Consider the following 18,287-nt stretch of genomic DNA (forward strand, 5'->3'; position numbering starts at 1 on the left):
TTCCTTTTACCTTCGGGATAAAAGCGATATTTGTGGGCCCCTCGATGATTTGATGATGACAAATGGAAGTGCTCGGCCGGGCCAGGACTGATTTGATTTGTTCACTTAGTCAGTCATCATAAATCGGAAATCGGGAAACAACAAATGGACAGAGAGAATGATTATAATCCATGTCTCAGTCCATATGATATCTAGAATGGAGGAATATATGATCCCTTATCTAATGGACAAGTCATTGACAAAGTTCAGAGTTCATCGACAAGGTCAGAGTTCGACAGAAGCTTTTGAGAGCTATGATTGCCAGTCGGTTCCTGAAGTCATACGCAATATTAGTTTTAGACTTATCCAAGTGGAAGACTGTTGGATTAATGTCTAAGTCCATAACTATAATTGGTAAGACTTGACCCGACCCGGCATGGTCCATTTGGGTTGCATGGCATCATGCACTTGGATAGACTATCATGAGAGAAATAAGACACTTATGGTTATTAATATATTATAAGTTCTAGTATATTAATAATAAGAATAATGAGATTATTTAATTAGTATTGATCAAGAATTAATCTAGGATTAATTAAATGATCAAAAGAAGACTAATTAAATATATGGGTTGATTGAGTAAATCATCCATACTTGTATAGTGGGCTAATGCTCCATGGATAATCAAGTTGGGCTAAAACCCATAGGATGGTCCATGGATGCTCCATGGTGTATTTGAACCCATGGATCCAAGGAAATGGAAAGCCATGACAATTAAGGGTTTACCCTAATTGTAACACTATATAAAGATCACATTCTTGGGAAAAATCGGCCACTAGTGTGTGTAAAGAAAGGGCTAGCCGATTTCATGAAGTGTAGAATTCTCTTAAGTTATTCCAAGTGTAGTTGGTGTTGTGTGAACCATTTGAGGTGTCACACTTGGGGCACTAGGCACTCAAGCTTCATGAAGACTTTCTACATCAAAGAGGTATGTATTCTATCTTGTTACACTCATTGTTTTGTATGCTAGATTAGGATAATACCTTGGAAGTTCTTATTTGCATGTATAATAGAGAAAACATAGATCCAAGGTATTTAGGGTTGCATGTACACTTAGGAGTGTTAGAATGCTCATAACCCAACAGTTATGAAGTCACATTACACTGAGAGATTAAGGAGATGTAGATCACTAGTAAGTTTTGTTTATGCTTATGTTTCTGTATTGACGATGACATCCCAAACGTTTTAAAATAAATAAAATACGTTTCTTCGAAAATGTTTTGACAACGTATTTATCATGTTTTTCTGGGAACAAATTCCGCAACATTTTTATGAAAAGAAGTACTCTGATTTTTATAAAGCATAAACGAAATCGGTCTTTTCTGGCCGTGAAAATGGGGATGACACAGATATGGTGCATGTTTGACTTTTATAATCAACTATTACGACATTTAGGAAACTATCTCTGAAATTTCCCAAGTAATGATTCCTTTTTATCCCTTCATTCAAAATTTGATGTAATCCAATATCATGTAATCACTTGGTAATGAATGAATATCTTTTTATCCATATTCTGTCACACACTTCATATATTCATCCATTAAAAAAACGAAACAATATAAACGAAAACAGATAAAGTTTTTTATATATTTTGAAAAGATATTGAAGACTTTGAATTGTAGTCGAATATTTCTATCATTTTTTTGGAGGAGATTTTGACATATCTACCCATTCAGAAAGAATTTAGAAATGATTTCAGGTCTTACATATTATATTTCAAACCCCATTCCGATGGATAATAAAGTCAATTACCCAATATATCTTAAACAACATCCAAAACTTCCGACCCTCGCGTAGAAGGGGAAACCTCTCTAGTTAATATAAAAAAACTATATTACTCTTAAAAGAGCCATTGATATTCACTTTTTCTGTCATTTCTCTATTTCTATCATTTTTTGTGGACATTTTACAAATATAAATTGTTTTGTTACACTATAAAAAATGCTTACAGTTATATATATATATATATATATATATATATATATATATATATATATATATATATATATATATAGAGAGAGAGAGAGAGAGAGAGAGAGAGAGGTTCCGTTGAGATTAAAAATAAAATAGAGATCTCGAGATTCAACATCAGCCATGTATTTCACATCTGCCGCTCTAACCCTTAGGCGTAACGACGCGGCAGGTCTAGTGTAATCATAAATGAATACATAGCGTCACCTGTTAATTTCTCCTCCGCCACCATCCCCACCACCGTAACCGCCACCGCCACCATATTTTCTTTGGAATTATTGTTAATAATTTAAAATTAGGTTTGACATCAATATATATCCCCAATGTGCCACAACCGTTCGTTGACTTGTACTCGTAAGAACGCGGAAGCAGCTTGCATGAGGCTTATATAGGAAAAGGACGTATCCAATTCAATCATCTAAAACATTCTAACAATGGCTTCCGCTGCTCTTTTCTTCCTACACCTTCTCTTTCTGTTGTCTATTTTCCAACCTTCACTTGCAACTAGACGACTCACTGAGTTAGTCCAGAACTCGTCTCCCCTTTTGCAATACCACAACGGAGCCCTCCTCACCGGCGACATCTCCGTCAACCTCATTTGGTATGGCAACTTCAAACCATCCCAGAAAGCCATCATCACCGATTTCATCACCTCCCTGTCCTCCGCCTCACTCAAATCCCAGATCCAACCTTCCGTCGCCACATGGTGGAAGACAACAGACAAATACTACTCAAAAACAAAGAAACCCTCCCTCCGACTCGGTAAACAAGTATCCGACCCAGATTGCTCACTCGGGAAATCATTATCAGACAAACACCTCCTCCAGTTAGCTGCAAAGGGTGAACCGACGAACGCCGTGAACATCGTGTTAACGGCAAAGGACGTGGCAGTTTCTCGTTTTTGCTCCGGTAGGTGTGGAACCCATGGCCATGGATCATCTTCCATTGTAAAAGGTAAAAACAACAAGTTTGCTTACATCTGGGTTGGCAACTCGGAGACTCAGTGTCCTGGTCAATGCGCGTGGCCATTCCATCAACCGATTTACGGACCACAGGGTGCACCACTGATCGCACCGAACAACGACGTGGGTGTGGATGGAATGGTGATAAATCTGGCTACTCTTTTGGCTGGAACTGCTACAAATCCATTTGGGAATGGGTATTATCAGGGGGATGCTGGTGCACCATTAGAAGCTGCATCTTCTTGTTCGGGGTTGTATGGGAAAGGGGCGTATCCAGGTTATGCCGGAGATTTGTTGTTGGAGACGACGACGGGTGCAAGTTTCAATGCACATGGTACAAACGGGAGGAAGTATTTGCTTCCTGCTTTATTTGATCCCTCTACTTCTAAATGTTCCACTTTGGTTTAACAAACGCAAGGAGAAGGACCCTCTTTCTTCTTTTGGTTTTTGTATAAAATCAAAATGAAAAGGAAAAAAATGTAGCACATAGTGTAGGAAGTACGAGTTGTACCATGTATCTGAAAAAATTATGTATTTGTTTATTCATTTTAATTACTTAAGATATGCTTTTTTAATTTGTTTTTGTTTTTCTTATGACCAGCAAATATAAATATTTCATCTATTTCAAAATTAACACTTAATTACACATAGGTTTGTGATAGAAATTAAACCCACGACCACAAATATGGACTAATATGGATGACATATTGTTGGGCTAGAAGCCATTTGGTATTTATTTTTGTTATTAAACAATTAAGAAACATTTGGTTTTTGTTATTAAACAATTAAGAAACATTTGATCAATAAATATCGTAGTTTTAAATAATGTAACGCGTAATATAAAGGCAACGTTAAAACTCAAGTTTTTTGAGCCGTGACGAACCAAATCGTTTGCAAAGCGTGACTTAAGGCAATAATTTTATATATAACTAGGTGTGAGGCCCGTGTATTACACGGGTTGATTTAAAAAAAATTTAAACATTAAATTAAAGTGTAAATAGAAAATATTTTTAATGTACAACTTTAAAATAAAAAATGAATAAACGTATTTATTGCAATTTAATATCATATATATGATATTTAATACTTTATATGTATAGTATATGACTTTAATTTTAAAAATTGAAACAAACCAAAAATTGACAAGTAGATAATATTTATTTCAAAAATACCACAAAATGACAAGTGTCAAAACTCATGAGAGATTGACATGTGGCAAAAAAACCTTTATTTATTAAGGAGGATTAATAATTTTTTATATATTTTATAGTATTACTCATTTTTATATACATATGTGACTTAATAAAACATTTTGTCAAAACTTGACGACAAGTACAAGCCTTGGTGACATGACACGTTATGACGAAACCATGATGAACTTTTTAGAACACTGAAAATTATAATATAAATTTATACATTGCTATGATTGATAAATTCACGTCAAACATAATACTTTGGATTGTGTTTGTGTAATTTCAAATTTAATTGATAACTAGGTGTTAAACCCTTTTCGCGGTGTGACATAAACCATATATCTTATACTATATTATAAAATATATTAGTTATACCTTGAATTTTACGAGGTATAAGATACAAAACTTTTTGTACAAATCAATTATGCACAAATAAATCATTAATATTTGCCAAAAGCTTGAAGACTTGAATTAAGTAAAGTTACTATGAAATTTAATTTCAAGCAAAATGAAAATTTTAAATTATTAAATTCAATTATATAAATTAATTTTATGTTTCTTAAACAAGACACCGATAATAATTAATTTACATAAAATGTATAAATATTAAATATAAATATAAGTTCTAAACATAAATATTTTGTTTAAAAGTGGTAAGTTTTTATTATATAAAATCTAATAATTATTTCCTCATAAGAAAACGATTCACCAAAAGTACTATTTATCGTGCTGTTTTGCGCGGGAATGAAAATCAAAGTATGAAAATGATTTAGAATAAAAGATCTAAATATAATCTGTTTGGCACGTTTATTGCTTGATCAGTTGAATACAGGAGGTTGAAAGAGAATACGAATACAACCAGGAAAAGTCCTCTACCTCTAAAGTATCATTTCCATATTTATAGGGAAAACTGAAAGTACAAAAAACATAGAGACTTCGACATCTAAGCTTCATTACAAAACTAGTCCTTAAAATAAACATACAATCCAAAATTCGACATTACACATAACAAAGATAGTTTTGACATCTCACAACTTTCGAACCCCAACATTCTCCCCCTTGGTGAGAAATGTCGAATTTAAGTCATTAATATCTGGATTGCTTGATGCATCGAATTTCTGATCGCTGCATACCAATTCATCATCATCTTCAACTCAACCTTGTCTTTATCACTGTTCTTCTTACAATTATTCATATGAACCATCAAGTTCATATAATGAGCTGTATTATATCTTTCAACATCACAGGCTTAAAACAAATACTTCGTCTTTCTTCTTTTCTTGCTTTTTCCAACAAAAACTATTCAGAGTGGCTTTAGACAAATCTCTCCATCATCATAAGGTATGAAATCAGCTTTACTCTTCAATATTGATTGAGGTACAGTTATCCTTTTGCCCATTGTCAAAGCTAATTCAACATCTGTCAATGCTAAGCAATCGAAATAATTGTTGATGAAAATCTTGATATGAGCAAGACCCATCATATAATCTTCTTTTCTTGTACTTTGAAGTTTCGTTTCATTGTTGACCTTCAGAATCTTGCGACTGAGATCAAGTAATTTAGATTCATAAGAGGAGAGTCAGCAACAGTAAATGTGAATTTGGTATTGTTTTCCCTAATCACATGATATCGAAAGTTTTGAAGTACACCCTCGAATAAAACATCTTTAGATATATTCAAACCTCAAACTATCTTGGTGAGTGACCACACATCTTCTTCTTCTTTCCCAAGTACTACATGAAATCGAAATTTGAACTTCTTGAACTCTTCCTTGTCATTGAACTTGTCAGCAATCTAATATTGCACATTAAGATACATCATTATATTGATAGGAAAATCAAGTTGATTCAATTCTGAGTTATCAATTTCATAACTCTTCTTTGGTTTCTTCTCAAAGTCATGTATTTCTCCATGAACTACCATAGCTTCAATATTCTCATAGCTATGTAGTTTTCGTGGGTCACCTTTATTCAGATTTGGAGGATCATTTTGACGAAGTCTGAGAATACTTTAAATATGTTGTTGCTTTTCCATTTCAGCTTCAATAATTGCTTTTCTCTCTTCTTTCGATTGTTCAATGACAATAGATTTTCCTTTGTCTTTATCTGCTTCAGTGGGAGTTGGCTTTGAAGTTGAAGTTGAACCACCAATAACAATCCATTTTTCCAAAGGTCTTGTTGTTATTGTTGTCGAAATTATTAGATTAGTCTTCATTGGCAAAATTATTGGAATCTGAGTTGTCAAGACTTTTCCCATAATTTTCACATCATCATCACTTGTCTTCCCAGATGCTCATTTGCCTTTACTTACTCCATCCACCTTTCTTTCTCCCCCTTGCACCCTGTAACAACAGGTGGGGCATCCGATGGAAGTAAGTTCAACAATTTTGAAAGCGGAGCCAATTCAGAATGAATTCTGGACTTAAGAAGATGAAACTTCTGAGTTACAAACTCAGGAGTGAATAAAGAAGAAGAACTTAAGGTCGACACCATGGTCTTCAATTAACCCAGCAACACATCAATATTTCCAAAAAAAATTGTTTCCAACTAAACATGTGCATCCTTCTTCGGAAGCATAGAAGTATAAGATTGAGATAATTTGGTTACAGCCCCAACAATAATATCCACCCTTTTGAGGATTAAAGAATAACTATTGGTCATTTCCTGTAATTCCTTTAACATGTCTAATCTTAACTCTTCAAGATTTTGATTTGACATCTTCTCGAACAGTTTTGACATCCTAAACAACAGAGCATGTCATTGCTTGGCAACTGTTTTCAGTTCCGTTAGTGTATCATTAAACGTCTCAGATTGATTCTTGACCCTTAATTCGTTGATTTTGTCAGACTGATCAATCTTGTTGAGATGACGAAGCTCTTGAGCCTTCAACATAACATCCACTTTAATACCAAAAACTCAATGGTTGCCCCCTGCATCAGCTTGAATTTGTAGCAGAGAATTGAGCTTACAATTTAAAATCTTGAATTGATCCCTAGACATGAGCATGTTGTCGGGAATTTTATCCCCCTCCGGATCAAACTCAATGTCAGCAAAAGAACCAACAAACCCACCATCATCAGTTTAATCATCAAAAACCGTTTTGCGTTCTTCAGTAGATTGTGATGGGAATAAGGAAGTAATGGGTTGTTGCATAATTGTATCGAAAGTAGGAGAATGGGTAGAAGAATGGATATGAGATGTTTTTGGAACGAGGAATGGTTGTAACGAAACAAAAGTATCAACAAGTGATGTTTCTGATGGGTTTTATGCATAAGAAACATTCCTATGTGCTCATACAAACCCTAATGCTTGGATCTAGGTTTCACTATTGAACATGCTTTGACTCCAAGACTTACAAACCCTAATCTAGCATATAAACAACATAACTAACATATAGAATCAGATCTAGATGTTTACCTTTTCAATTGTTGGCTTAGATCTTGTATATCTTCTTCTTTTGAGCCTAGAGTCACAAATGCAACTCCTCTAATGGTTCACAAACCCCACAAGCAAGAAGGCAATATGAGAGAGGGAGAGGGAGGCTAGAATTCGGCCTAGGGCACTCTTGGAATCAAGTGGTAGCCGAATTCATGCCCTAGGGGTCATATTTATAGTTACAGATTACTAGGGTTTCACTCTAAACCCTAATGGACAGCTTAACCACAAAGCAGCCCATGGAACCTTCTGGAATAAGGCCCTTGGACGAAAATATGAGGGTTACCCATCATAATTTCGTTCCCCCTTAAGCCCATTAGGTTTCCTTAACCTAAAACTCAACTATCACACATTTGACAGTTTATACCCCTTTATTCAATTAATCTCTTTTGACCCCTAAATTAATTCTTAATTAATTTATGACCAATACTAATTAAATAAATATGATTTCTCCTTTAATATATTATTCTTATAATATATTAATAAATCATAATACTCTCTCTTTCTCCTTAAATTACCTTGTCAAGTTGCTATGGAGAAGGCAACCCAAAAGGACCATACACAACCGGGTCAAGTACATACCAAATATAGTTACGGGCTTAGACACTATTCCAACAGTCTCCCACTTGGATAAGTCTAGTAACTATATCTCACATATGACTTCAGAATCTGATTAGCAATCGTAGCTCTTATACTTCGCTGTCAACTCTGATCAACTTGTCCTTTAGATAAGGGATCGTATAATCCTCTGTTCTGGATATTATGCTGACAATGCTTATTGTCCAGCAGTAGTTCCTTGATTTCCGATTTGTTTGACATAGAATTTAGTTGAACACATCAACTTCATTCTGACCGGGCCCGACACATAAGTCAAACCAAATCATCAAGTGGCCAATATATCACTTTTATCCTCATAGAATAAAAGGAACAGATCAACTTCGACTCATATGCATCTATCATTTGCTAATGGATCACACACAATAATGTGTTTTATAACATCAAGTTACTGATGCGTTTACACATTATCAATGTATAACCAACCAGCAAACAACAACCATATCTCTAAGTTTTAAGACTATATGATGTTATCACTTTGCGATCACTTAAGATAAAACACCACTAAGTGATACAACAAACTCGGGTTTAATCCAATGCTCAACTCATATTCACAAGCACTCATGAACTTTGCAGCAAACCTTTGCTATGTCCAAAACCTTTCAGACAATCTACAAACAATTCATGACAGTCTTAATTCATATCTACTTCCAAAATATGATCGACCGTGGAGTTTTTGAATAATCATATCATTCAGGAAGTCAAAACATGCAAAATGGAAACAATAGATAAATAACCAACATAAGATAGTAACTTTACTCATAAATAATACAATTTCATTTATTCATCAAATGTCAAGTACAAACTATCTATTACATATTTCCTATCTAATCCAAACTTATATCATCCTTCAGCCCAATGCTCCTAGCGTGCTGCAAGTGTTTGACCCTACTCAGTCCCTTCGTAAGGGGATCTGTTGGGTTCTCTTCTGATGATACCCTTTTCACAACGAGGAGTCCCTCTTCTACCCGATGTCTGATAAAATGGTATTTTCTGTCAATATGTCGAGATCTGCCATGATCTCTCGGTTCCTTGGTCAAGGCAACCGCACCTTCATTATCACAGAAAATTTCCATCGGCTCTTTTATGGATGGCACAACTCCAAGGTCTCCAATGAAGTTCTTCAACCATATAGCCTCCTTTGACGCTTCGCTCGTCGCAATATACTCTGATTCGCACGTTGAATCAGCTACGGTCTCTTGCTTGGAACTTTTCCAAGTCACTGCTCCTCCATTTAGGGTAAAGACCCAGCCTGACTGCGATCGGAAGTTATCCCGATCCGTCTGAAAACTAGCATCACTGTACCCTCGTACCCTTAAGTCATCACTCCCACTGAGGACTAGAAACCATTCCTTGGTCCTCCGAAGGTACTTAAGAATATTCTTAACTGCAATCCAATGTGCTCTACCAGGGTTCCCTTGATATCTGCTGACCATGCTCAAGGCGAAGGCCACATCAGGGCGAGTACAAGTCATAGCGTACATGATAGAGCCTACTGCGGAAGAGTAAGGTACTCGACTCATATCAGCTATCTCTGTATCTGTACTCGAGCTCTGAGTCTTACTCAGCTTGGTATTGCTTTGGATTGGCAGCTCCCCTTTCTTGGAATTTTCCATACTAAAACGCTTTAGTACCTTTTCCAAGTATGTATCCTGACTGAGTCCTATCAGTCTCTTTTCCCTGTTTCTAACTATTCTTATTCCCAGAATATAAGTAGCCTCTCCGAGGTCCTTCATAGCGAAACATTTCCCAAGCCAGGACTTGACCTCCTGCAAGGTTGGGATATCGTTTCCTATGAGTAGTATGTCGTCGACATACAATACGAGGAAGCTTACTATACTCCCACTGGCTTTAACATACACACAAGATTCATCTTCGCTTCGCAGAAAGCCAAACTCTTTAACCTTCTCGTCAAAACAAAGATTCCACCTGCGAGATGCTTGTTTCAATCCATAAATGGATTTCTCAAGCTTGCATACTCTATTTGGATGCTTCGCATCGACAAAACCCTCTGGCTGATTCATGTAGACATCTTCAGCCAACTTTCCATTAAGGAAAGCGGTTTTCACGTCCATCTGCCATATTTCATAATCATTAAACGCAGCTATGGCAAGCATCACCCTAATAGACTTTATCTTCGCAACTGGCGAGAAGGTCTCATCATAGTCAACTCCGGGAGTTTGAGTAAAGCCCTTCGCAACCAATCGCGCTTTATAAGTATGCACTTTCCCATCCATGTCCGTCTTCTTCTTGAAGATCCACTTGCACCCGACTGTCTTACGACCCGGTACATTATCAAACAAATTCCAAACTTGGTTGTCGTACATGGACTGAATCTCACTGTCCATAGCCTCTTTCCATTTTGCAGATTCTGGGCCTGCCATGGCTTCCTTATAGCTGCTAGGTTCATCCAAATTTACTAGTGTACTATCACTAATAAATGTATCCCCTTCAGTAGTAATATGAAAACCATAAAACTGGGGTGGAACAATAGCCCTAGTGGAACGTCGAAGAGGTAGGGACTCGTCAATAGGTTCAACAGGAGTTTCCTCCTCAAGTTGAGTGCCAGTATCCGAGGTTCCTTCATCGCTCTGATCTTGAATCTCTTCAAGTTCAATTTGCCTCCCACTGTCTTCTTGGCTTATTAATTCCCTTTCTCGGAAAACCCCTCTTCTAGCAACGAAGACAACATTGTCACTCGGTCTATAGAAAAGGTAGCCAAAAGACTTCTGCGGATAGCCATTGAAATACCACTTCTCACTACGAGGTTCTAGTTTGTCGTGAGTCTCTCGTCTTACGAAAGCCTCGCAACCCCAAACCTTGATATGTGCCAACGAGGGAGCCTTCCCTATCCACATCTCGTGAGGAGTCTTGGAAACCTTCTTGGTGGGAACTAAGTTAAGTATGTGGGCGACAGTCTCTAAGGCATACCCCCAGAAAGCTATTGGTAACGAAGTCCGACTCATCATAGAACGAACCATGTCCAACAAGGTCCGATTACGTCTCTCAGCCACACCATTCAATTGTGGCGTTCTCGGAGGCATCAATTGCGAAACGATTCCGCATTCCTTTAGATAGTCGTGAAACTCAAGACTTAGGTACTCTCCTCCTCGGTCTGACCGAAGCATCTTGATTTTCCTACCCAGCTGATTCTCCACTTCATTCTTAAACTCTTTGAACTTTTCAAAGGTTTCCGACTTTTGCTTGATCAAGTAGATATATCCATATCTGCTATAATCATCTGTAAAAGTCACGTAGAAGCGGCAAGCATCCCTTGTGGTGGATCTAAAGGGCCCACACACATCGGTGTGTATGAGATCCAATAAACCCTCACCCCTTTCACAAGTGCCAGTAAAGGGTGACTTGGTCATCTTCCCAAGTAAACAAGACTCACACGTGTCATCGTCCCTAAGGTCGAATGACTCCAACACTCCATCCTTTTGGAGTTGGGCTATGCGTTTCTTGCTGACATGGCCAAGGCGACAATGCCACAAGCATGCTTTGTCTAGACTAGTAGACGAATCAATATTCAAAACATTATTTCCAAAATTATCAACAATCATCACAGATTCATAAATCCCATTACAAGGTAATGCATTGAAATAAAAGACACCATTCAAATAAACATTAATAGAACCATTATTATTATCAAAAGAATATCTGAAACCTTGTCTAAACAACCCGTGAAAAGAAATAATGTTTCTTGCCATATCTGGTGAATAACAACAATTCTATAAATCTATTCCTAACCCATTACCCAACACTAAAGAATAAACACCGACTTTGGTCACAGGCGACGATCTTCTGTTTTCCATAATCAGGTTCATCTTCCCATGCTCCATCTCCCTACTTCTTTTTAGGCCCTGCAAATCAGAACAAATGTGGTAACCACATCCTGTGTCAAGAACCCATGAAGTAGCAAATGATGAGTTATTAGATTTAATAGAATACATACCTGCAAATGTGGGCTTGATCTTCCCATCTCTTATGCCCTGCAGATATTGAGGGTAGCTTCGCTTCCAGTGGCCCTTTTGGTGGCAATAGAAGCACTCTGCTTCTTTAGGATCGGAAGAGGGTTTAACGGAGCCAGCTTTTGTCTCACTTGAGGACGAACCATCACGGGGTTTCCCCTTATGGTGGCTCTTACATGGAGCCTTCCTCTTTTTTCCCTTTCCTTGACCTATTGCCATCACAGGAGCGGCCACAGCAGGGGACGGTGCAACGGATTTGTCTTTGAGGTTGCTCTCAGCAGTCCTCAAAAGTCCTTGGAGCTTGCTCAAGGAGACCTCCTCTTTGTTCATATGGTAGGTCATCCTAAACTGATTGTTGCAGGAGGGCAAGGAGTGGAGGATTATGTCGATAGCCAAATCCTCATGAAACTTAACATTAAGTTTGAGAAGACGATCAACATACCTCTGCATTTTCTGCAAATGAGAGGTTAGGGATTCTCCACTCCCCATCTTAGCGGTGATCATGTTAGTAATGATCTCATAGCGCTCTTTCCTCGCGCTCTGGTGATACCTGTCCAGCAAATCCTGATGCATTTCATATGGATACATGTCCTCATAGGACTTTTGGAGTTCGAGGTTCATGGTGGCCAGCATGATGCAATGAACTTTCGTGGCATCACGCTCGTGGGCCTCAAAGGCGGCCAATTCCTCAGGAGTAGCAACGTCTGGGATGATCTTCTCAAGCTTTTCATCGAGGACATATTCTTTGTCCTCGTAGCGTGTGATCATGCGAATGTACCTCATCCACTCGTTGAAGTCTGAACCATCAAATGTCACTTTCTGACACAAGTTCATCAACGAGAATGACCCAGAAGCGTTGTTGTTGTTGTTAGCAGACATCTGAAAAAGAAAGGAACAAAGTTTGATTAGAAATGAATCCCTAATTAAACACCTAAATGAGAAATTAGGGCTAGGATCCAACAACATTATTTACAACTTAGAAAGGGATGCCGTACTCTAAAAGTAAATAATTTGAAGGTAAGTGAATGACGATTCACTAATTCTCACCATGAAAAACGAAAAAGCAATTTAGGTTTTAAATGTATTGAAAACTCCTAGATCTTTGAGATTCATTGAACTTTTCAATGGCATGTTTAAATCTCGATATGCATTTCAAATTTGCGACTGGGATGCCGAGGATCGCAAACAAATTTGTGAATAACCATGCGAATTAACGTGGTGCACTCAATGTCATTATCACCTAATCAATGTGCCGGTAAACCACACACGCTCCATTGATCTATGACAAACATCGAGTCACCCTTCGCTACCTATGTCATCCCCAAATTGATGTGCCAGTTAACCACACGCGCTCCATCAACGTTTGACAAGGGTACAAAGTGCAATTCCATGGATTAGCATCATTTTCACATTTTACCCTAAAGTAACTAGGAATGAGAATTTGCAAAAAGCATGTAGTTACTTTATATTCAACATTATACTTTTAATGAGTAGAGGGTTTCCCTATCCTACCCGTTCGGCTAACGACCCTCCACCAGTCAAGCAAGCGGTAGGTGTGAGTGTACACCCATTAAGCGCCATTTTATAGGCAGCAACCTTATACCCACCTTATAGACCGGCTTCGTGAATGAGGCCTACTAACGGTAAGACTAGCATTTAAGTTATACATATATATATATATATATATATATATATATATATATATATATATATATTAATTAATTAAGCTTGTAATATATAATAGTATAGGGTTGAATTTTAAACTTGTAAAATTCTAAGGGTTTGAAATTTAAATTATTCAAAATTAAACTTTTAATTACAAAATTCAAATTTCAAAACTTGAGGGCAAGTTTTTAACTTTTCAAAACATAAGGGATCAAATAACAAATAATTCAAATTAACCAATTAATTTCATAATTATATATATTTGACCTAATCTTAATTTTAGTCATTAGATAATTACCAAATAATTTTTAAATAATCCATATTTATCACATGAATAACTAATATTTAAAAAGATTTGAAATTATCTATTCTTTTGGCAAGGATAAACACTTAATATAGATAAAATTCGGATTTTAACATCATAAAACAATTAAGCATCAAGTCCAAGTCAAAACAGCAGCCAAAAACCCGAAAAACCCTAATTCTGACGAACTGACTCGCCGAGTCAGGCCTGGACTCGCCGAGTAGGGGCCAACTCGCCGAGTTGAGTCGGGCAGGGACCAAAAATCGTTTTCTCAGCAAATAAAGCTGTTAAGCATCACATACAACTGAAACCAATCAAAGCTCTGATACCACTGATGGGTTTTATGCATAAGAAACATTCCTATGTGCTCATACAAACCCTAATGCTTGGATCTAGGTTTCACTATTGAACATGCTTTGACTCCAAGACTTACAAACCCTAATCTAGCATATAAACAACATAACTAACATATAGAATCAGATCTAGATGTTTACCTTTTCAATTGTTGGCTTAGATCTTGTATATCTTCTTCTTTTGAGCCTAGAGTCACAAATGCAACTCCTCTAATGGTTCACAAACCCCACAAGCAAGAAGGCAATATGAGAGAGGGAGAGGGAGGCTAGAATTCGGCCTAGGGCACTCTTGGAATCAAGTGGTAGCCGAATTCATGCCCTAGGGGTCATATTTATAGTTACAGATTACTAGGGTTTCACTCTAAACCCTAATGGACAGCTTAACCACAAAGCAGCCCATGGAACCTTCTGGAATAAGGCCCTTGGACGAAAATATGATGGTTACCCATCATAATTTCGTTCCCCCTTAAGCCCATTAGGTTTCCTTAACCTAAAACTCAACTATCACACATTTGACAGTTTATACCCCTTTATTCAATTAATCTCTTTTGACCACTAAATTAATTCTTAATTAATTTATGACCAATACTAATTAAATAAATATGATTTCTCCTTTAATATATTATTCTTATAATATATTAATAAATCATAATACTCTCTCTTTCTCCTTAAATTACCTTGTCAAGTTGCTATGGAGAAGGCAACCCAACCATGCACAATCGGGTCAAGTACATACCAAATATAGTTACGGGCTTAGACACTATTCCAACAGTTTCAAAAGTAGATGATACAATTAGAGAAGGGTTACCTTGGGCTGCATGTGTTGAAACTCCATCACCTTTGTTGACATTTGCATCCGTATCAGATACGTTCACAGTGATGCCAGAGGTTCGAACCTCTTCATGAGATGATTCGATATGCGAAACCTTGGGTGGTATGACCATTGTATGCTCAGGCATTGAACTCTTTGGTTGTTCACTGTGATTGATGGTTATGTCCATTGTAGAAGTTTTCACATTGACATCAACATTTCCAGTCTCCTCAAGATTCGAATTAACTAGAGAATCCCTCACAGGTGAAGAATGACCCATAATTGTATATGTAAGTGGTGTTTCAGAAACCACGTCTTCGTCATTTGAATCTTCGTGTAACACCAGTTTTCGTTTCTTCCTTTGTTTCTTTGAAATCTTCTGTGTCATATCTTCAACTCTCATTTTCTTCGTTTTTGGAGAAACAAGGACGTGTATTTCACGAATAAGAACTCCCTTTTGACCAATCTGTGGCTTTCTAACAAATGAAGGTGAAAAACTTCCAGACCTTTCAAGAGAATTATGAGGTTGATGAGCCATTTTCTTGAGGCGTTGGAGAACACCAGTCTTCGAATGTACCACATCCTTCGAAGGATTAACATTATTAGTAACAACAGGCTTTGAGTTTTTCTTGGAAGCTTTCACTTTAACTGTAATCTTCTTTTTCAACTGAAACAACTGTCGAAGGGCTTGGCTGAGCTGCCTTCTTTGATCCTCTATTCTTCTTCAAAGAACCTTTAGGTTGTCTTGGTGAACAACACCCCAGTTTCAACATCAGGATTGATCGTTGTCAAATAATTGACCAAAACAGGATTTATAGGATCAACTTTTTAAAGCATTGCATCTGAAATTCTAGCAATACTTTGAAAATTTTCAGCATCATCTTCAATAGTATTAGGAAACTGATATAAAGAAAAACTAGTAGTTTATTCATTTTCATGGACTTGAATTCCTTTTCTGTCATATACAAACTGAAGAATATAACTCCAGTAGTGAGCACACAAGACCCCATCAACAACATTCACATTTTCAATGCTTTTGATAAATTCATTCCAAAGATGTGTCGCATAATCCACTTGTAGATCATAGTAAATACCAGCCACCATAGAATAGACTTCCAATCTTCCTTTATCTAACCCCACACTTCGACCTGTTAAGCATCGAAGATAATTTCCAAATAAAAAGTTCCAAATACACGACAACCCTAATTTCTTAAACTCACTGATCTTGGTGAGAGTAGGTTGATAACTCATCTCATTGAACATATGAACCACTTGTTTATTCGAAACTTTGTAGAATGGTTCACAATTAGGGATGTTTAAGATTTGGGCGAACAACTTTTTTGATAGTCTGAACTTCTTGTCATTCGTTAATTGAAAAGTAACAATCATCACGGTTTTGCTGTAAGTTGCAGTAGGACCAGCCAAATCAAGCCAAGACATTGGAACAACAAAAGAATTGAACATGGCAGTAGATAATACCGAAATCTTGAGAGCCACGATGAGCATTTGTAACTCCTCTGGATAAACACTTTCATCACCTTGAACTTGTAACTTTGTGCTTTGAATCTTCATTAGTGGTTGAGACGAGACATCGTCTGTGGTTAGCGATTGATTAGCAGCCATGATTAGGGTTTAGAAAAGAACTTGAAGAAACTGAGAGTATAAACACATGCATCTTTTGAGAATAATTTGTAAGAGTACAATTGGAATTGATCCCCAAAACCCTTTATATAGTTGATCAAAAATTTGAATTTGAAGCGGTTTCAACATTAAATGCAGCTGACGTGTTGCCATGAAAATCGGACCATTCTTCCTGAAAAGTAGCCACGTATAATAAAGTTATCATCACTTTTTCCTTGAAACCTGATCTTCACAACTCAAGGAGTTGTTGTTTCTTTTGAAACATTTGGCTCAGTTGTTTCCTTCGAAACATCGTCATCATCATGACTACCAGTCTGGCTATCTTCGACAGTCACATGGTCAGGGTCAAAAACCTTCGAAGTTGAGGGTTGGTCTTTGTCAACTTTAATATTCAAATCATAACATTTTTCTTTACCCTTAGCTAATGTTTTGACATTAATGACAGATAACTAAGAATATTCAACAACTTCCGTTGCTTCAATTTCACTGATATTGTCATCTTCGATATCAACAAAGTTTGTTTTGAGAGTCAGAAGTCGAACTCTTAGTCTTTTTCAAAATCTTGATTTGTTCATTTACAGTCAAATTCTTATTAACTATATCAACAAGATCATTAGCATCTAGATGTTCATCAATTTTCACTATTCCATAAGGATATCTATTATCAGGAACTTTATCAAAGTCTAAAATAGTCATTTCACAATCATAAGTAGTTGCATCTACTTTTTCCCTTTCAAAAGATAAGAATGGTAAAAGCTTTCTGTGTTGATCCTTACTTATGTCTTTAGAGTGATGCAATTCAGTCAACTTACAATAGATTCTTTTAGCATAATTAGAGTAAATATTCCTTTGTTTTAACAAAATCCTATTATTTGTATTCAAACTATCTCTACGAACCATGATATTCGTTATTTGCAACTCTAGATGATCTATTTTAGCCTTCTTCGCATCCAACATTCTTTGGGTTTCTAGTAACTGAGTACTAGATTTTTTAGCCTCATTATTAGCAAAAATAAGTAGATCATTAACATAAGTAATGGTTGCATCAAGCTCAAAAAGAATCGAATCATATGCACTTAAGGGAATATTAAACGATTGAAAAAGAGAATGTACCTGAGAAGACATTGGTGATTTATCCGAAGATGTTGACACAAAGCACTTCCCACTTATCTTTTCTTCTTCCTCATACACATCATACATTGCCCCGTGTGTAGGGTTTCTCATCTCTTCATCATCCGAACCTGACGACCAAATTAGGTAAGAGCCATCTTCGTCATCTACACCCTTGGCCACCAATGACAAACCCTTAGCTTTAGCACGAACTTCTT

At 36.8% G+C, this 18,287-nt stretch overlaps 1 protein-coding gene across 1 annotated transcript; it reads left to right on the top strand.

Moving 5' to 3' along the window:
• Window positions 1-2,421: 2,421 nt before the first annotated feature.
• On the top strand, window positions 2,422-3,545 carry LOC145075018 (protein PHOSPHATE-INDUCED 1-like). The gene has a single exon (XM_079021316.1). It carries the CDS (start codon window positions 2,445-2,447, stop codon window positions 3,378-3,380), a length of 936 nt encoding a protein of 311 aa, XP_078877442.1. The 5' UTR covers window positions 2,422-2,444; the 3' UTR covers window positions 3,381-3,545.
• The last annotated feature ends 14,742 nt before the right edge of the window (window positions 3,546-18,287 follow it).

This window comes from Lactuca serriola, chromosome 9 (assembly GCF_051521515.1).
Source record: "Lactuca serriola cultivar US96UC23 chromosome 9, Lser_US96UC23_V15, whole genome shotgun sequence".
Lineage (NCBI taxonomy): Eukaryota > Viridiplantae > Streptophyta > Magnoliopsida > Asterales > Asteraceae > Lactuca > Lactuca serriola.

Excerpts from the sequence above, each read along its gene's own strand:
- LOC145075018 (XM_079021316.1), top strand. The coding sequence starts at position 2,445 with ATGGCTTCCGCTGCTCTTTTCTTCCTACACCTTCTCTTTCTGTTGTCT.